Source organism: Gopherus evgoodei, chromosome 5 (genome assembly GCF_007399415.2).
Source record: "Gopherus evgoodei ecotype Sinaloan lineage chromosome 5, rGopEvg1_v1.p, whole genome shotgun sequence".
Lineage (NCBI taxonomy): Eukaryota > Metazoa > Chordata > Testudines > Testudinidae > Gopherus > Gopherus evgoodei.
Genome location: NC_044326.1, coordinates 75,803,354 through 75,824,945, shown reverse-complemented (window position 1 = coordinate 75,824,945; position 21,592 = coordinate 75,803,354). Strand labels below are relative to the sequence as shown.

Below are 21,592 nucleotides of genomic sequence, written 5' to 3'. Positions count from 1 at the left end.
TGAGGTGTGCATAAGGAGCTGGGAGTAAGAGGACATGCTGCTGCAGGACTGAGGAGCACAAGTATTAACAGACATCAGGAGGAAGGTCCTCTGGTGAGGACAAAGGTGATGTTGGGAGGAGGCCACGGGGAAGTAGTCCAGGGAATTCTAGCTAGCTGTCATGTAGCTGTTCCAGAAGGCACTCTAGACAGCTGCAATCTACAGGGATCTGGGCTGGAACCTGGGGTAGAGGTTGGGCCTGGGTTCCCCCCAAAACCTCCCAATTCCTGATCCAATACAGGAAGATCTCTGAGGCTAGCAAAATCTGCCAATAAGTGCAGGACCCACCAAGGTAGAGGAAGAACTTTATCACGCTCCTGAATCAGGATCAGACAACTTGCACGAGCAAAGGGTTCTGATTTTGAAGATTCTTCACTTTTAAACCAAAATTGGTAGAGATTTAAAAAAATATTCTAGCATTGTAATGTGGCAATAACCACTGACAGTGAAGACAGGAAGAACGAACCCTCTGAAGTGGTTACATGATACTGCTTGGTACTATGAAAAGTGTGCAAGAGACCACTTTTATTATGTGACCTCCTCTTTTAAGAGAGCATCACAAAAGATATTGGATGTTACAAGAAGATAACTTACCCTGCAATCTTTCTTGGTCACTGTGTACTGAAGCACATCAAATCATAAAACCTAATATTCTGATGTAATTTGTGTCCTTTGTTAGTCCTCATAGGTTTGTGTTTCATAAAGGTAGATTTTTTTTTCCTGTCAGCTCTTGCTCTGTCAGCTTGCTTTTCCTATAATTGATCAAATAAAGATGGTTTTTCACTTTAAAAATCCTTTCACAAACTTCTTGACAAATAACAGTAAATTCAAGCAAAAGCTAATGAGCATTAGGTCTTGTCTATGTGAGGAAAGTGGAATAATTATTCTGGAATAAAGTAAATTTTATTCCAGAACAGAGTGTCCACCCAGGGGAGCTGTACAGTCAATTTCCCTGGGTAAACAAGTCCTTAGTCATTGGCAATTTCCGGAAACAGTTACTATCTTAAAATGCATCATGCTGTTGAAATGCAGAATTTTATTAAGGAGGGAGAGAGGAAGACAGAGATTATTTTCAATAAAACACACTGAATTGCCATAGAGACAAATTGCCGTCACTGCTAGTAAGAGTCCATCCATGATTGCATCTGAGGCATATTGTTGGGGCAGTGTCAGGAAGCCTCCCTTGCTGCCTTCTGTACTGTACTTGTTCTGTGGGCTTGTTTCAGGATTCTAGTGCTGTCAGTCCAGCCCCTGTTCACCAGTTACAATTCACATACAAACGTGGTTTACCTGTGCTGTTCTGTTTTTATCTCTGAGGGCCAGATTCCTCACACTTCTCCTACAGGGGCAAGAGAAGCAAAGGAGTAAGAAAGACCCCAAAACCAGCAAAGAAAGTGCAGCCAAAGTAAGCAGAAATCTCCCTGCACTAGAACTTGGAGGCTGGAGCTTTGGGTGTGATGGGAATGAAGGTACAGGGATAAAGCTGAGGAGCAGTTGCCTACTTGGCATGCACCCCTGGAAGTAGGATGTAAACTGCAGGGCAAGTTGCTGTTAGGTCCAATCAGCATTAGCTCCCCAAGGACAAGGAAGATCAGGAATAGGCTGCTGCAGTGGGGGGCAAAAATGCCACTGTGGTTCCTGGGAGAGAAACTGAGGAAACGGGGGAAGAAATCTGGAGAAAGGAACAGGATTTGCAGGGATGCCGCTGGAGTCTCAGGTTTGGAGTCTATTTTCAGCAAGGATTCTCAGGCTCTGCAGGATTTGATGGCTGTTTCACTTTCCTGAAGTGACAAATCCCTCTTCTCTAAGGCTTGCTCTAGTCCCTGCTCATGGACACATAGTCATGCTAGCTCTCATCAAGCTAGCGTGAGTATAAATAACAGTGTAGCTGCTGTAGCACTAGTAGTGGCAGTGAAAGGCTCAGGCTAAAGCAGTCCTGAAGGCTGCTCTAACTTGCATCCCTGTTGCAGTGATGCCTATGGGCCTGTACAGGAGCATAGAATTACTGAGGCATGAGAATGCCACCTTTCTAATGGTTGGTAACCGGATCCCTGAGGCCCCGCTCCCTGCTCCACCTCTTCCCCCAAAGGCCTGGCCTCTGTCGCTCACTCCTCTCTCCTTTCCTCTCATCGATCACAGGATTGTCCCAAAAAGCATGCTTGCAGGTAGGAGGCAGCCTCGGCTGAGCAGGGATTGGCATGAGTTAATGACATAGTGCCTCTCCCTGCCCTGCAGTACCCGGACTTTGAGTTTGGGTGCTATAAATTAGGGTTGCCAGGTCCCCAAAAACTGAGCACCTTGTAACCCTAAATGGCATTCAGACACAGAAGCCAAAAACCAGACTGTCCAGGTAAAAACTGGATGGGTGGCAACCCTAGAATGCCCTGACTTTGCACCCTATTCCCTCACTATGTTCCTTCTCTCCTCTGGTCCCACTGCTCCAGAAGCTACTGTGGAGGTGATGCAGAAATTCCATGAGCTGGGTTTGTTCCTGCCCTTTTCCCTAGCCTAGTTGGTACAAAGAAACTGCAGGGCAATGTAAAATTGGGCCTGCACCGCTTTCTGGTTATGTTTTCCTTTTGCATGAGTCCCTCCTGGAAAGGAAGTATTTTGGTGTAAGTAGCGATTTTCTTTGTTTCCAGTGAATAACTTACAAAAATAGTAGAGAGAGTTAATTTAAGTTCTTGCTGTTTTTCTTTTTCTGTAGTCTTACTGATGCCTCTCACATAAGATTGCATCAGACAGAATGGACTTTTTCAGCTTAGTTTTTGTCTCATGAACTCAGTGAGGGCGATTTATCCTCTTAGTGTTATCAGTCACTAAAGCACAACAATAGGTGAATAGACCCCAAAGTTCTGAATGTCTCCCACTGGTAACAGCTGCAGTGTATTATAAAGAGGATTTGAGCTATAATTTAGTTTTAAATTTCTTACATATTTACCCCAGGAATAAAGAATGGAATTGTTAATCCAATTCTTCTGAACCACAGTGATAGTGTCAGACATTTCTATAGCTAAATAAAATCACTGATACTTTAGAGTCTTCTGAAGAGATAAAAGCTTGTCAGATGAACTTGATAATGAACCACCTTGCATACACCCACCTAAACCTGTCATATGTATAAACTTCCTTGTGATTAAAAAGATACATTGCAATGACAAATTGGCAGATTAAAGAAATATTTTTGCATCGTGTGCCAGCCAAACTATAGGAATACAGCCAATCCCTTTGAAATGACACTTAACCACTGTGCAGACTGTGTAAATAATTTAAAAGTTTGCTGGTATTAATAAACAGAGAGGACAAGGTGAGCAGGGCCTGTTGTATTCCACAGCTAATATTCATGGTGATATGTGAACATTTGCTCACACAGTCATGCACTATCAGCATCTACCTCCAGAGAAGGCAGTCTTGTTTAGCAGTTAGAACAACGGAGTGGGAGACAGAAAGCTGGGTTCTGTTCCCAGTTCTGCCACTGACCAGGTCAAGTCACTTAACGTCTCTTTTCCTTACTATCCTCACCCTTAATGTAGTGCTGATAACACCTGCCATCATAAGGATATGATGAATTAAAGGCATATTATGAGTGCAAAGTATTGTTACACATTTTCTTTCTAAAGCACTTGGGAAGAATTTGAATCTGATCAATCTAATACAAAAACAAATATTAATCTAGTCTCTTGGCCAAACCCATCAGAGAGAGATTTATTGTTTTTAAAATTTTAATTTAATTCTTACTCATTATTTATCTGCTTTGAATTAAAATGAACAACTCTAACCATCTATTCACTAAATTTCTCAATTTTTAAGAAACCAGGACTTCATGGCTATTGAGTTATACTGATTCCTATTTAGATGAAGTTTTTCAGAAAATGAATGCAGCTAGAAATTATTCCAAATTATTTATTATAATGTGAAAGCCTGGTTATTTATTTATTCATTTACATAGCACCAGAAGTGTTCACAGGGCAATATGGCCCTGCTTTAATTTATTTTTAGCAGTGAAGAAAAGGTACATCTTGTATCTCATGGGGAAATAATATCCATGATCTCTCCAAAGTAAAAACACAGTGGAGACCAGGCACTTCAGTTTTACCATGAAGTAAACTGAAAAGTAAACAGACCTTTACCCTCTTCAAGGTGAGTCTACCTCATGGTAAAATGAAGTGCCTGATCTGCATTGTGTGTTTATTTCAGGATAGATCATGTGTTAGTTACCCTCAGGTAAAAAGCACACCTTTTTTTAGCAGTGAAGACAAGGCTTATGTGGACAAGTAATAGACATATAGTTTGATCCTTTCGTCCATTAAAGTAAGTGGTCCCTGTCCACAATATCTGACAGTCTAATTCAGATGGGTACATCAGATAACACTTGAAGTGTAAGTACCAGAGGGCACATCATCAGGGGGAGATCAGCCTTGGAATGTTCATGAAAGAATAGGTCTTAAGGAGGGATTCTAGAAACAGAGTGAGAGGATGCTTGGCCTACATCATGAGGGAGGCTGTTCCAAGCATAGTAAAGGCTTGTCTGCATATGGAGTTATTCTGGAATACGTTTGAAAGTGGACTAAGTTAATAGGAATGAGGCACTGTTGGAAATAATTTCTCTAATATGTATGCTAGTGTTTACCATGACTCAGCTACCACACACATGGTGTTGGTTACCTTTAATATATGAATTTAAGTATATACACCTGTATATCCTATACCCTAGCAACAATACAGTTATAAGCATTGGCGAAATAAGGAAAAGCTCTGATGAACCCCTAGAAAATCTTGCTTTTTATATACTGTAACAAACAATGTCATTGCTGGTAACTGGACTTTAAAATCAAGTATAGTTTACGACTATATTCTACTTTCTTCAAGGTTTTCTTCTTATCTTATTTGACAATATTTCCCCCTAGCTGCTGGACTACACATTTCTAACCAATTTTCTGCACCTGGTGCCCAATTGACCATGTTTTCTTTATTTCTATTGCTTAGCCCAAATCCTAAAATAAGATCACACTGATATTCTGAGGGTCACTACAAGTTGACACAAACAATTCTCCTTTCTCATAAATTCATTCTTTTTGCTCACATACTTTTGGCCTGTTGCTTATGTCAAAATCCAAAGTCAATTTACTTAGGTCTAATGTGGTCCTATATTCCTATGGGCACGCTTATTCTGGAATAAGAGTACCCACAAACAAAGTTATCCAGGAATAGCTATTGTGTTTTAAATTTACACACTATCTTAATCTTAAATAACATTCAAGTGTAGAGAAGGCTTTAGCAGTGAGTGACAGGTTATTAGAGAAGAGCTTTAAGGCAGAAAAGCACAGAGTCATGAAGACCCTTTATGGTGGAGATGACTAGCTTGAATATGAAGCGCAACACACCTCTGCATTTCCTGGTTTTGTTCAGCGGTGAAGGAAGTGGGAATACATCGAGAAAAGTAATTTTGTGAACTTCATTTCCAAACCAAAGTGATTTGGCTAATGTTTCAGACACCATTTTACAGGCATAATTAGGCCCTCTGAACTTTTTGGGTGTTCATTCATTCAATAGTACTGAGGTAGCTTCTTACCTTATAAATGCCAAGATGAGCTGTACAAGTTCAGCTGTTCTTTAGGTTTATCTAATAGTTTAATATGCTACACAAAGTTATAGTTTCACTTTTATATTAAATTAGGATTATTTTAATATTTACTTTTCAAATTCAGATATGAGAGTTGGGACCTGTCTTGAGTTCAACGAGATAAAAAAAATGGATCTGTTACTTTGCTTCAAAGTAGCCATCTGCCAAGGGCTTCATGAATTTTTGTTTCTGTTTTCTTCTGCTCTATTTTCTGGTGGTTAATTACAAGGGTATGAAGGATGGGATTTTTCCAAAATCATTCCATGTTGGCCTAACTGAGGCCATGTCTACATCTAAAATTTGGCAGCGCTGGTTGTTACAGCTGTATTAGTACAGCTGTATAGGGCCAGCGCTGCAGAGTGGCCACACTTACAGCAACCAGCGCTGCAAGTGGTGTTAGATGTGGCCACACTGCAGCGCTGTTGGGCGGCTTCAAGGGGGGTTCCGGGAACGCGAGAGCAAACCGGGAAAGGAGACCAGCTTCGCCGCGGTTTGCTCTCGCGTTCCCGGAGCCACCCTGCAAACCGCAGGGAAGGAGAACCGCTTGCTCGGGGTTCCGGGAACGAGAGAGCAAGCCGGGGAAGGAGACCAGCTTCGCCGCGGTTTGCTCTCGCGTTCCCGGAGCCACCCTGCAAACCGCAGGGAAGGAGAACCGCTTGCTCGGCGGTTCGGGGAACGAGAGAGCAAACCGGGAAAGGAGACCAGCTTCGCCGCGGTTTGCTCTCGCGTTCCCGGAGCCACCCTGCAAACCGCAGGGAAGGAGAACCGCTTGCTCGGCGGTTCGGGGAACGAGAGAGCAAACCGGGAAAGGAGACCAGCTTCGCCGCAGTTTGCTCTCGCGTTCCCGGAGCCACCCTGCAAACCGCAGGGAAGGAGACCTGCTTGCTCGGGGTTCCGGGAACGAGAGAGCAAGCCGGGGAAGGAGACCAGCTTCGCCGCGGTTTGCTCTCGCGTTCCCGGAGCCACCCTGCAAACCGCAGGGAAGGAGAACCGCTTGCTCGGGGTTCCGGGAACGAGAGAGCAAGCCGGGGAAGGAGACCAGCTTCGCCGCGGTTTGCTCTCGCGTTCCCGGAGCCACCCTGCAAACCGCAGGGAAGGAGAACCGCTTGCTCGGCGGTTCGGGGAACGAGAGAGCAAACTGGGAAAGGAGACCAGCTTCGCCGCGGTTTGCTCTCGCGTTCCCGGAGCCACCCTGCAAACCGCAGGGAAGGAGAACCGCTTGCTCGGGGTTCCGGGAACGAGAGAGCAAGCCGGGGAAGGAGACCAGCTTCGCCGCGCTTTGCTCTCGTGTTCCCGGAGCCACCCTGCAAACCGCAGGGAAGGAGAACCGCTTGCTCGGGGTTCCGGGAACGAGAGAGCAAGCCGGGGAAGGAGACCAGCTTCGCCGCGGTTTGCTCTCGCGTTCCCGGAGCCACCCTGCAAACCGCAGGGAAGGAGAACCGCTTGCTCGGGGTTCCGGGAACGAGAGAGCAAGCCGGGGAAGGAGACCAGCTTCGCCGCGATTTGCTCTCGCGTTCCCGGAGCCACCCTGCAAACCGCAGGGAAGGAGAACCGCTTGCTCGGCGGTTCGGGGAACGAGAGAGCAAACCGGGAAAGGAGACCAGCTTCGCCGCGGTTTGCTCTCGCGTTCCCGGAGCCACCCTGCAAACCGCAGGGAAGGAGACCTGCTTGCTCGGGGTTCCGGGAACGAGAGAGCAAGCCGGGGAAGGAGACCAGCTTCGCCGCGGTTTGCTCTCGCGTTCCCGGAGCCACCCTGCAAACCGCAGGGAAGGAGAACCGCTTGCTCGGGGTTCCGAGAACGAGAGAGCAAGCCGGGGAAGGAGACCAGCTTCGCCGCGCTTTGCTCTCGCGTTCCCGGAGCCACCCTGCAAACCGCAGGGAAGGAGAACCGCTTGCTTGGCGGTTCGGGGAACGAGAGAGCAAACCGGAAAAGGAGACCAGCTTCGCCGCGGTTTGCTCTCGCGTTCCCGGAGCCACCCTGCAAACCTCAGGGAAGGAGACCTGCTTGCTCGGGGTTCCGGGAACGAGAGAGCAAACCGGGAAAGTGAGACCAGCTTGATTACCAGAGGCTTCCTCCTTCCACGGAGGTCAAGAAAAGCGCTGGTAAGTGTCTACATTGGATTACCAGCGCTGGATCACCAGCGCTGGATCCTCTACACCCGAGACAAAACGGGAGTACGGCCAGCGCTGCAAACAGGGAGTTGCAGCGCTGGTGATGCCCTGCAGATGTGTACACCTTCAAAGTTGCAGCGCTGTAACTCCCTCACCAGCGCTGCAACTTTCTGATGTAGACAAGCCCTTAGCTTTCATTTAACTAAATGGTAACGCTCCTGTTCATTTCAGTGGGAGCAGAGTTAGGTTAACATTGCTTTTTTTGAAAATCCCGCCCTAAAATTATCTGTGGCTGCTAATATATAATGATTTAGAAAATAACACTGCATTGCAGAATTTAAATGAAACATACTAGCATTGACTTCACACAACTCACTGAGAGAGATCAGTCAGGTTGCAGTCATTTAGTTTACCAGGTAACAGAAAGCTATACTGTATTTCCTCTTTTTTTTCTCCATCTCATTTTTTTTCATATGGACCAGAGAAATCCATTACATAACCCCCTGATCTTTTATTTAATTGATCCCCAGAGACTTTCTGTCTCTCTGAACTACAAACAAAATCACAGAGCATGGAAAAGTCCTCAAATACAGTTAGAGTAATGAATTTCCTCTTGGTAAGAGCTCCAAGATTTGCAACATTGTGTAGCTGCAGGAATAGTTTACAGGTTGTCATATTTAACAATGACAGGCAAATGGAAGTAATCAGAAACACTAACCCTATTACCTAAGAAATATTGCTAGCTTTTCCATGGGGGATATGAGAGAGCAGAACAAGGAGTCTGTCCTTTCTAAGGTTATTTCCAACTCATTTGCAAAGCCATTTATAAACCACTTCAATCTTTCAGCAGTTACTCTTTCTTCATATGATTTCCCCCCCCATTCCATGACATGAGTTATTATACATTTCTTCCATGCTAGCTCTTAACATTACAACAAATGTAACTGAATGGCAACCTCTGGACTCATAATTTATTTGATTAGTAGATGCCAAATGTATCTGTCTGTCTATGAGTTCAAACACTTTAAAGCTCCAGGAACTTCCCAAACCAATATTTTAAAAGCATTATTGCCTTTAAACAGGCATTCAAAGAATTATCTGGATGTGTTTGTTTATTTGTTTTTAAAAAACTTGCATTTGTGATATAGCCTTTATTTGAAAATAAGTGGTTCTTCTATAAATTATCTTTAGTTGGACAATCTAACATTAGTTCCGTACATTGTGTTTCTAGGAAATGAACAATTATTAGGTGACAGTGCCTTTAGAAGTGGTTAGTGACATGTAGCAGTGCTTGTCAATTTGTCACCTGAAAAGCTTAACATTTTAAAACACTTCTTCCTTAATCAGTTCTTAGGCTCTAATGCACTCTGAGGTCAGTTCAGGATCTATGTAAAAACCAGAGTAACTGAAGGAGTTTGTGCTTTACCAAAGATATTAAGTTATTTTTGAAAAATTCAGTACTGGGTTGCCAATAAAAATATTGCCACCTTTTCATTTAGTTTTTGCTATCAAGAGCCAGTCTTAAAAAAAAAAAAAAAAAAGAGGGGAATTCTTTGGAAGCAGAAATTGAGGCAAGCTGCTTCTTTTTTGTGATGACCTTACTAGATGATGATGATGTTAATAAGATTATCTTGTAATAATAATATTTTTAGGACTTTTCATCCATAGGTAAAACTAAGGCACAGAGAGGCTAGGCCTCCTTTTCAGAAATTGACTCCAATTTTGAGTCCCCAAATTCAGATATCTAGGGGGGCTAACGTTAGACATCCAGTTACTGAGTGCTCAAATTTAGATGCTGCTTTTGAAAATTAATTGAAATGACTCTTGCATTTCTCTGATCCTGAGCCATGGGAATCAGTTGAGTCAATTTCATGTTTGTTTTTAGTCTGTTTCATTTTTAGGTTTTTGGATTGCAAACACTGTAATTCTTTATTGAAAACTTGTCTACAAATTTTTTAAAAATCAACAACATAGAATTACTTACACTGATCTTAGGTTTGGGGGAAGTTAATTTTTACAAAAATCAACATTTTACATCAAATTTGAATTGACAGTGTCTTTTCACAAGAACGTGATGATTTATGAAGGATTGTAAATTGTAGTAGCCATATTCAGAAAGGGAGCAGCAGATACCTCTACTGGCTCTTAAAGGATTTCTGGACAGACAGACATGTGGTGCCTTAAAACACTGACAAGTCGCTACCTTTTCCTGCCTGAAATTATAGGGAAAATAATTCTGTTTCCAGCAGGTAAATTGCATGTTCATGTCCTTAATGTGAGTGAGCTCTGAAGTTGAAATACTCAAGTGTAATATTGACTAAACTGCAAGAGTATGAACGTTGGCTGATTATCATGTCACATAGAAAAGCACATTGGTAAATGAAGTTTTAGCATATGCGCAATGTGCCTGAGGTGACGTGATCAGGATTCATCACTGAATCTGGTCTGCTGGTTGGATCATTGTGACATCAGAGGTAACTCAGCCAGTCATCACTCCCTCCAGTTCATTAGCATACTTCAATCCCATTGCTTGAATTGATTCAGCAAATAAAACTGCAGGTCAGGACTGAGGTGCTTTGAAGGAGTTTAGGACAGGAATAAGGCTGCTTCAGATCAGTTGCTATATAGGTGGAGTAGGAAAGAGAATAGAGATTTGTACTGTGGCTCCCTCCACACTATGCCTGGTTCAGGCAAGATCATTTACCTTTGCCTACTCAAAACTGTTTTGGTTCATCTAACCATGCCCACTTAGTGCTATAGGCAGAGATTCCTCTGCCTGCAGCACTAAATGGGCATGTTAAGGGGAAACATGACCTAGGCAGGCAGAAGGGTTAGGGTTAAAGGTTAGGATTATTGGAGAGAGTGAGTGATGATATCACTGTGCTACTGCTCATGCACCTCTACTTGAAGCACTAAATGGACACTGTCCAGAGGAATGTTATTGATAGAAAACTGATAAAGCAATGAAGAGAAGAAGAGTTGGTTTTAGAGGGTTTAACAAGAACGTTTGGGTTTAGTGGTAATAACCTGTAAAATTGCTACAGGTTCAGGGATAAAGTTTTTCTAAAACTTTGATCATTTTTGCTGCTGTCCTTTGGATTCTCTCCAGTTTGTCCCCATCTTTCCTAAAGTATGATGCCCAACACTGGACACAATACTCCAGCTGGAGTCTCACCAAGGCCAAATAGAGTGGGATAATTACTTCCCGTGTCTTACATATGACACACCAGTTAATACAGATCAGATCAGGTATTCAAAATTAGATACTCAAAGCATATCATTGAAAGACTCCATGATCAGATGAGAGCAGTTATAATGGAATAAAAATTAAATATTCATATCTAGAGATGAACACAGATAAAAAGAAAATTAACCCCCCAATCCTGCAAACACTTAGGAATATGCATACCTTTAGCATGAGAGTCCCCTTGATGTCAGTTAGAATTCTCACATGCTTAAAATTAAACATGTGCCTGAATGTTTGCAGGATCAGGGCCCAAGATATTACCTTAAAAATAATAAATGCATATAAATTCTTCATGCCTCTAGGGACCACAAACTCTCTCCTGCACATTCCTCTTGTATCTAGAGCTACAATGATAATGATCAATAAGCATAATTTGGGAAGATTGGAGTTTTTATTTAATTAAGGAAAAAACACAGATTCTACTCATCAAGGTACTGCAATAAGTTTATAAATCTGAAGTGAATGTCCCAGACAGTTGTTAAATAGGACTTTCAGACCACTAGGAGCAGTAGCTATTCATTGGAAGGGTTATAAAAATTATCATTCCAGTTTAAAATCTTTGCAAGTAGTGGGTGTTTTAACCTAGCCCTAAAATGACATTAACAATTAAAAGTTTAATTTAGCAATACTTTTCCTTTCTTGAAAAGTGAATTTATTCTTTATAAACAATAAATGTATGTGCTAAATTTGGATTATTTCAGTTGCACAATGTAAATGCAGAGACACACAATTAATATTAATGGTGCATTTACACTGGTACACTGGATCAGAATTTGGTGTCTTTTCTCAACTCTTAGACAAACTCCTTAATAAGGATTACTTTGTTTATTTAGCTGGATTGTTTTGAAAATCTAAATTCACTATCCTGAAGGAAATTCTCAATCTCTTTCTCTTAGATCTTCAGGGACAAAGGGTGGGGACATAGAACTATAATAATAGTGTTAGAAACAGCTGTAATATGGAACTGATCCACACTTTGTCCATGGGCTTTGGCGAATATTCTTTGCATCTGTCTAAGGAATGTTTCTTCTTTGTGTTGCAGGGGAGCCTGAATTTAAATATATCGGGAATATGCATGGGAATGAAGCTGTTGGAAGGGAGCTGCTTATTTTCTTAGCTCAGTACCTGTGTAATGAATACCAGAAGGGAAACGAGACAATTATGAATTTGATCCACAGCACACGCATCCATATTATGCCATCCTTAAATCCAGATGGGTTTGAGAAGGCAGCATCCCAGGTTTGTAAGCCAACGTATATAAGAATTGTAATCACTCTCTGTATCTACCTCCGACTCAGTGAAAAGCACCGCTAATATAACAAGCTCAGAAATATATGAATTTTTACTGCAATGACTTTTGATTAGTCCAGCTGAAACACTATTTTTAATAGTAAAATACATTGTAACTGTCCTTTTTAATAAGGTATATGATACAGCTAGGCAAATACTGCAAAAAATTGTCTCCAAATGTTCATTTTAGTTTAACTAATTCACTGTATTCATGACCTTTCTGTTATCACATTTCATACTTATTCTATCAAATAAGTTCACTGACCAGAATGTTTTCCCTCCAAACAGCAAATTTTAATGGAATATTGCAAGTTTAAGTAATAATTAAGAGCAGGGCCAGCTCCAGGCACCAGCGAAGGAAGCAGGTGCCTGGGGCAGCCAATAGAAAGGGGCAGCACATCTGGGTCTGCTGTAGTAATTCGGAGGAGAATCCTTCCTCTTCGGTGGCTCTTTGGCAGCAGCCCAATCGCTCCACTTCAGTCTTTGGCGGCAATTCGATGGCAAGTCCTTCACTCCCTCTCTTCCTCTTCAGCGGCAGCTCAATCGGGTTTTTCTTTCTTTCTTTCTTTTTTCTACACCTCTTGGGGCAGCAAAAAAGCTGGAGCCAGCCCTGATTAAGAGTATTCTCACTGAAAACCTGATTCTAAGAATTACATCCATCCAATCAGGGAACAGAAACATATTATGTGACTTATATGTCTCATAAAACTGCTTTAATTTCAACTATCAAAGACTCTGAACAAGCATCCTCTAAACCAACTACTGACCAAGAATTATTCAGCAAATTTAGGATAATGAATACAGTCAAGAAAATTGTGATCTTATCATGCAGATATAAAATTGTATTAATGGATTACTCATCCACCATTCTGCACTTATGCACACTTGTAATTTTACTCCAATGAATATACCCATTGAAATGAATGGGACTACTGACATGCTTAAAGTTAAATATCTGAAGAAGTGTTTTCAGGATTGGGGCTTTAGTGTATGGTCACTATTAAGATCTATAATTGCACCTTTAATAAAGACGTGATCATTATTATGATTTATAATAAAAATATCAAATAACTATAGTTTAGATCGCTAACAAAATATATTTTCATTAGACTTTGAGTACATTAAATTGTAAAAATTACTACTATAGTAATTTTGAAGTTTACCACATGAAAGCTTATATATTATTAAATAAGTAAGATTCTGTTTATTAAAATATTGTTAAACTCATGGAAATGAAACAGTCATGTTTGAATCAGTTACCATCGCTATTTCTAAAAAATGTTCAGTATTAGCACTCCCTCTAGTGGCAGCAAAGTGGAATCTATATTTCCCATAAATTACCAGTTGATCGCCATATATCCTTCTCAAGTTAAATCACTTTTGTAAAACTTTGATTTAAAATGGGAAAGCACCTCTTTCCTGTCTTCAGAAGGAAACTGGTCTTTACATGTATTGCTTTTAGTGTTACTTAAATTTTATTTGTATAGTGCTACAGTGTACGGAGCTTTATGGCAGGTTTGATACACCCCACAAATTAAACCAAAATGATATCTTTGCCATGAATTTTCCATTAGCTAAAGTTATAATGAGAGAGAATACAAATAATCATCAGAGTAGTTATGTACACGCTGTCACTGGTCGGCTTCAGGGAATAAATATGGTTTTTTAATGCAAATTGAAGCATCATAGCCAAATCTGGAAGTTCTTGCTAATGCAAAACTCACGTTGTTCCTGATCCCTGATAAATTCTGAACAGCTGCAACTCTCCTCTGGATGAGGAACATTGACTTTCATAGGAGTTTGTCTGCATAAGAACTTCAGTATTTGATCTTTTAGAAATAATACGACCTGAAGCATGATAATACAAATCTGAACTTTCTGCCATGCAAGGATGCCTTTCCTAAGAGAATTTGCCTTTAACCTCAGCTTTAAGCTACTAACACTCACTGATCTGCAATAATCCAACTCTAGGGCCAAATCCCAAAGTTCTCTCTCAGTGCAAATTCACATAAAACACTGTTGACTTCAGTGGGAGTTTTGCCTTAGTAAGTTATGACACAAGGCTTTGGGCCAGAGTGCAAATTTATTTTAGGTTTATGCTGATTCTTTCTGCATAACATTTCAAAGATACAGCCTTCCCTGTCCATCATACAGCTAAAGCTCGCATCCAAACTGTCATCATCTTGTGTCTCAGTTACTGTAACATCCGGTTCTCGGCCTTGGCAAATGCAATCTTGCCCTGCTCAAATCCATTCAGAATCCTGCTCCTTAGATAATTTTCCTAGCCCTTGTCACCCCTCTTTTTCAATCTCTCCACTGGCCTCTCCCTTCCCTGTCACATCAAATATAAGTTGCTAGTATTCACTTTCCAGGCACTTCATAGTCAATCCACCCTATCTATCATCTCTCTTTCACTATTGACCTGTTGCTGTTTTCTGATTTGCCGATGATGCTGACCTCCACCATCACGAGCACTTTCATGCCTTCTTCCATGCTGCCCCTCACATCTGGAAGGTGGTCCCCTTAAACATCCACAAAACTACCTTCAACTCCTTCATCAAAACTCTCCTTTGCTATGATGTGTACAAAAACCACGGAATGGTTAGGCTGCCATCGTGCAAAGACCACTGCCTGTCACCTATATTGTCTCGTTTACTTGTACTCTCCCGTCTTTATCCATCTGTTGTCTCTTTCTGATAATTAGATTGTAAGCCCTTTGGGGCAGGATCTTTGTTCTGTTTTGTACAGTGCCTAGTACAGTGTGGTCCTGGGCTAGGACTGGGGCCCCTGTGTGCTACAAATAATACAAATACAGTAATACAAATAATAATATTAATACATATGTGTTGGTCTATACAGATGACCTGAATTACTTTTGTTTTCTCTTTCTGTTCCCTCTTCCCTTTCAGCCTGGTGAACTCAAAGACTGGTTTGTCGGCCGAAGTAATGCTCAAGGAATAGACCTGAACCGTAATTTCCCTGACCTGGATAGAATAGCTTACGTTAATGAGAGAGAAGGTGGCCCAAACAATCACCTACTGAAAAACATGAGGAAAGCTGTGGACCAGAATCCTAAGGTAAATAATGTCATGTACTTTCCACCAAATCATTGAGTGTGTTTCATCCTTTTCCATAGAGAGCTCTCTTGCTGGCTCTTACATCAAGAAGCCTATGTTTTTAAATAAATAAGACAAAGTTCTGGACTTGGACTATTTTGTTACTTAAACTAATCTATTTTGTGATCTTAAATCTGTCCGCTCCTAGTGCACCATTAATTTCTTTCTATTGAATGTTTCATAAACTGGATTCCTCCTTTCTTGTAGCAAGTCTTTTTTGGTCCATTCTGTTAGTTCACAGTCACTCTCCTTAATTCCAACCTTAATTTTTTTAAGACCAGAGATTATGAAGTCATCCTTGATTTTGTTTCCTACATTTCCCTTGTCGAACAGACAGCCCTGGTATTGCCATCTGTGGAACACTGCCAGAAGTCACTTTAACATTGATCTTCCCTGCTGGAAACTCAGTTCTTGTTTATGTACCCATATTCTTAAATATATATGGGTTTAACACGTCTGGAGAGGTTTTGCCTACTTCTGATCTTCACATGCAGAATGCTTCAGGAACTACTCCTGGTACACTGACGTATACTGTTAGGTGGCTATGGCTCTAAAAGCCAGCCTTTGATTACAGATTTTGACAACCTGTTGATGAAAAGTGGCTACCAGCTAAGCACAGGTTTAATTTAACTATCTATCCATTGTACAGCATAGAATGTACAGTGGATGTCACTGAAATCCACATTTATTTTTTCATGGCTTTCAAAATTACCACAATATTTGCAATATTTCCTGTGCTATGTGTAGCAGGGTAAAGTCAAACACTGAGATGCAATAAATATAGGGTCTAATTCTGACCTAATTTACACCTTTTTTTAATGTGAATTCACCAAAGTCAATGCAGCTACCTCCAGATTGACATCTGTACAATCTAATGACATCTAATGTCAATCAGCTGCCTTGAAGCCAGTTGAAAGATTCCCATTGACTTAGATGGATTGGGCCATAAGTGTGATCAGAATCAAGCCTGTAATTTGTATTTAAAAGGCATTAGACTGCTGGGTATGCTACTACATGGATTATCAAGGTTAATTGCTGAAAATATCTGTTTTGTTATAGCTTGCTCCTGAAACTAAAAGTATCATTCACTGGATTATGGATATTCCCTTTGTCCTCTCAGCCAACCTTCATGGAGGAGACCTTGTTGCAAACTATCCATATGATGAAACGCGCAGTGGTGTGTATTATACATTAGCTTCGTATGTCCAAAGACACAAATTGGATGTAGATATGCTGTCCTTCCATGGTTGCTAACTAAGATTCACTTTCCAAATCATAGAAGTGTAAGACTGGAAGGGACCTCAGTAGGTCATCTACACTCATGGCAGGACTAAGTATTATCTAGACCAGTGGTTCCCAAACTGGGGTTTGTGAAATGTTACACGTGTCTCAGGAAAAAAAATCCCTAATGGCGGATGGAGCTATCCCTAGGGATCCCAGGCAGCATGGGGCCAGCAGCCTGCAGCCCCTGGACTTCCAAGAGCTAAGCAGATCAAAGCAAGCATGTCTATCATACTGAGGAAATCTAAAGTTCAAGACTCCTTATAAGAAACAGAAAGGGAGGTGGATATTTTTTGCTGTTTTTAAAATTAAATAGACAGCTAGTATTGTTTTTAAAATTATTATGAAGAACAAATTTAAGCTTTGTTGTACATGCGTTGTTTGCCTGGACTGCTCAAGACCTGAATGCTTGTGTAGGAGGAACTGTTTGAGCTGGCTTCTTAAATACCTTCCTGCTGTTTCATATCTGATACTCCTTGATGAAACATAGGAGCCTTGTCTTATAACAGGCTTGTTCAAAGTGATACAAGCTACGAAAGTGAGATCTTGGAAGAGTGTTACCATTTTCATAATGTAATAAAAATACTATCATGATATAAATAATAATAAATAGTGTGTAATAAGCAAGTCATAAAACAAATTTTGTATTTCCAAGATCACTGCTTTTATAATTTATACTCAGGTAAAGAAGAAAATCCCTGGAAATATTAATTTTTAAGGAGGGGTTCGCGAGACTTGACGTGCTAGTGAAAGGGGTTCACAGGCTGGTAAAGTTTGGGAACCACTAATCTGGACCATTCCTGACAGGTGTTTGTCTAACCTGCTCTTAAACCCCCCAGTGACAGAGATTCCACAGCCTCCGTAGGCAATTTGTTCCAGTGCTTAACTGGAAGTTATTCCTAATGTCCAACCTAAACCTCCCTTGCTGCAATTTAAGCCCATTGCTTCTTGTCCTATCATCAGAGGTTAACGAGAACTTTTTTTCATCTTCCTCATTATAACAACCTTTTATGTACTTGAAAATTATGTCCCTCCTCAATTTCCTTTTTAAACTAAACAAACCCATTTTTTTTTCAATATTTCCTCATAGATCATGTTTTCTAGACCTTTAATCATTTTTGTTGCTCTTCTCTGGACTTTCTCCAATTTGTCCACATCTTTCCTGAAATGTGCCCAGAATTAGACACAATATTCTAGCTGAGGCCTAATCACCTAGGAGTGGAGTGAAAATACCATGCAACTGTATAGTAATGACCCATTTAAGTAGATTATCCATTAATTAGTTATATTTATTGGTTCAAAGATAGTTAACGTCATCTTTCACTCTAGTTTTTGAAGATACATTTTCTACAGTTAGAAGGGCCTGATTTCAGTGGGGCTACTTGGCATATAATTGATATAACACAGTGGAGAATCAGGTTCAGGAAATTTTATCCATTTGCACTATAATTTTAGTGCAAACTTGTAATGATGAATTAATTTAGAAGATCCTGAAACAGTTACCTTACATCACCAAACTTATACAGTTGTGCCCCCACCTTACCATTAACGGAATCTATCCGTGTCTCGCCCATTACTGCACAGCCCAGGCTTCCTTAGCAGCAGAGCACAGGCTTAAAATGGAGCTGGGGGCAGAAATGGGGATGGGGGAAGCTGGTCTGGAGTTAGAGAGGGAATGAGGGCAGAGTCGGGATGGAGTGGAGCTGGGACTGGGGGCAAAGGTGGTCTGGGGAGAGTGAATGAGGGCACAGCTTGGCTGGGGGCAGAGTGGAGCTAGGACTGGGGTTGGACCTGGTCGGGGGCAGAAGCAGGACTGTGGGGTGAATGGGATTAGGGAAGGAACAAGGATGGGGATGAAGCTGGTCTGGGACTAGAAGGGATCTGGAAACATGGCACTCCCTCCCTGTCCCTCGTGTGGGCTGGCCCCAGCCCCGCTACACAGTGTGCTTCCCCAAACACTCCTAGGAGGGCGTGCCCCACAGTTTGGGGACCATTGCCCTACATTATATCCTTTGTAGTCATACACTAGATTTTCCTAATCAGGGAGAAGGGAATGGGTTTTGAAGGTCTGGACTCCTGTCAGTGAAGAAATGGTAGTGAAATATTGAGTCATGAGGCTAGGAACTTCCCAAGCAATGTGACTTAGGCCATGTCTACATCTAAAATTTTGCAGCGCTGGTTGTTACAGCTGTATTAGTACAGCTGTATAGGGCCAGCGCTGCAGAGTGGCCACACTTACAGCAACCAGCGCTGCAAGTGGTGTTAGATGTGGCCACACTGCAGCGCTGTTGGGCGGCTTCAAGGGGGGTTCGGGGAACGAGAGAGCAAACCGGGAAAGGAGACCAGCTTCGCCGCGGTTTGCTCTCGTGTTCTCCGAACCACCCTGCAAACCGCAGGGAAGGAGACCTGCTTGCTCGGGGGTTCGGGGAACGAGAGAGCAAACCGGGAAAGGAGACCAGCTTCGCCGCGGTTTGCTCTCGCGTTCCCCGAACCACCCTGCAAACCGCAGGGAAGGAGACCTGCTTGCTTGGGGTTCGGGGAACGCAAGAGCAAGCCGGGGAAGGAGACCAGCTTGATTACCAGAGGCTTCCTCAGGTATGCTGGGATACCTGCTTATTCCACGGAGGTCAAGAAAAGCGCTGGTAAGTGTCTATATTTGATTACCAGCGCTGGATCACCAGCGCTGGATCCTCTACACCCGAGACAAAACGGGAGTACGGCCAGCGCTGCAAACAGGGAGTTGCAGCGCTGGTGGTGCCCTGCAGATGTGTACACCTCCTAAGTTGCAGTGCTGTAACTCCCTCACCAGCGCTGCAACTTTCTGATGTAGACAAGCCCTCAGATGGCAAAAGCAGCTTGGGTGATATCCTGCCTCCGCTGAAGTCAATGGGACTTTTACCATTAACCGTTGTGGAGCCAGGATTTCACCCTTTCTGCCCACAATGTATAACTCTCCATGTCATCCTCATCATCTGTCTGAAGTATAGTCCATTGTCATGTGGTAATTACCAAATATGTGAACCAGTGGTTATATGTACAATGGCTGACATGTAAGTAGAGGCTGTTTGTCTATGGCTTGCAAACTAAGACATTAGTGACATACTTAGTTGGATGAGTTCTTTATGATGTCAAGATTTAACTATTGGTACTTTAATAAATGCAGTTATGAAAATGACATGTATGTTAGTGAAAATAACTGTATTGCAGTTTCTCTTTGCTAGCACTACTCGGCAACATGTAGTCTCTTATAAAATGGTTTACTCTGCAGCAGAATCATTTTACCAGTTTGCACATAGTAGTAGTAGTATTTTATTACTTCAACTACTAACAAGTGCACAGGCTTAAAATGAATAACCATCTGATCTTATTTGTAATCCTTGTCCTTCTTCAACTCATTTTCTCCCTATTGTTTGTTACTCTCGCTCATCATATCATTTAATATTAGATTGTAAACTCTTTAGGGAAAGACTTCTTTTTGTTTCTTTTGGTCTATAAAATGCCTAGCACATGTTGGGGGTGTTTAGTACTGTAAAATTAACAGTAATATTAATGCAGGTACATCAATAATATTGATATGAATATTAAATAGCAATACAGGTAGTATTAATATTTGAAGTAATAGAATTATTAAATATTTTATTTTGCTATATGTGCACTGGGTACTTCACAGAAAAGTAAAAGACACAGTCCGTGCCCTAATGAGTTCATAATCCAGTAGTCCTAGTCTGTATGACTAACCTGCTAATCCATGTCTGACTTTTTATTCTAGGTAGCACTCATGAATACAGCTCCTGCCCTGATGATGCGATTTTTCAAAGCTTAGCTCGGGGCTATTCATCCTTTAACCCAGCCATGTCTGATCCAAACAGACCACCATGTCGTAAGAATGATGACGACAGTAGTTTTGTAGATGGAACAACCAACGGTGGTGCTTGGTACAGTGTTCCTGGAGGTCAGTGCCACTTCATGGTACAGTACAGATTCAGTTGCTTTTGAGGATGGTCAGTAATTATGGTTACTTTAAAAATCAGATATTCAGTGACAAATTAATAGAACAAAATTGCTGGTGTAACACAAGCTGAATCTCAGATGGATCCTTAGGGAATATTTTCTTAACTACTGTAGCTGCAAAACTCCCATGAAGCAAATGGGAGGTAAGCATGGAACTCCTTATGTGCTCAGCTCAGAACATACACAAAGTGAAAAGGGAATCTGACCAGGATGCTTGTTCAAATATGTTATCTTTCACCCTACATACCCAGAAGACGCAGAGTGTTTAAGCAATTCAGTTTTCAGACAACTGCAATTAAGCCATTTTCTACAGTCAGAGAGCAATTAAAATTTATTTGTCTTTTTTCACAAAAAGGTATGAAAACTGTTATCTCCAGGTTTGTAACAGATAATTCAGAGAATAAATGTTAAAAAATAATGGATGTATAAACCATTGAAATGTTGATTTTTATACATGCACAGTAGAAAAATGCCCACTAAACACAGTTACACTATTGCTTATGGGAGTATGGAGTAATTTATCACTACTGGCGATCTAAGAGAAAAAAAGAAAGATACCTGGGGTAAGGGATGGCAGACTGCTGACCGCTATTCACTGTGGGCACAATCTTGAAAGGTGCAGAGTGCCTTCTAGGAGGTGTTTAGGGCCTCATTCTATGCCACTGTAGACAACGGAAGTTTTGCCATCAGTTTCAATGGGAGCCCAATCAGGGCCTTAGATTCCTGCATCCCTTTCTCATTTCTTGCCTCTTCCCTGTCAGTGGATCCTGAGACTCATTCAGAGCTCTCTGCAGGGTCCAGTGGAGGTGGCAGATGTGATGGGCTGGATCACAGAAACCCCCTTGGGGCTGCCAACTGATGTGCCAAGACTAC

At 41.6% G+C, this 21,592-nt stretch overlaps 1 protein-coding gene across 1 annotated transcript in view; it reads left to right on the top strand.

Moving 5' to 3' along the window:
- Positions 1 to 21,592, top strand: part of CPE (carboxypeptidase E) — an 86,435-nt gene that overhangs the window by 47,184 nt on the left and 17,659 nt on the right. The window contains exons 2-5 of the mRNA XM_030564550.1: positions 12,064 to 12,260; positions 15,221 to 15,388; positions 16,487 to 16,604; positions 20,478 to 20,660. Of these exons, the coding sequence (XP_030420410.1) occupies positions 12,064 to 12,260; positions 15,221 to 15,388; positions 16,487 to 16,604; positions 20,478 to 20,660 (666 nt within the window). The remainder of the gene's footprint in view (positions 1 to 12,063; positions 12,261 to 15,220; positions 15,389 to 16,486; positions 16,605 to 20,477; positions 20,661 to 21,592) is intronic.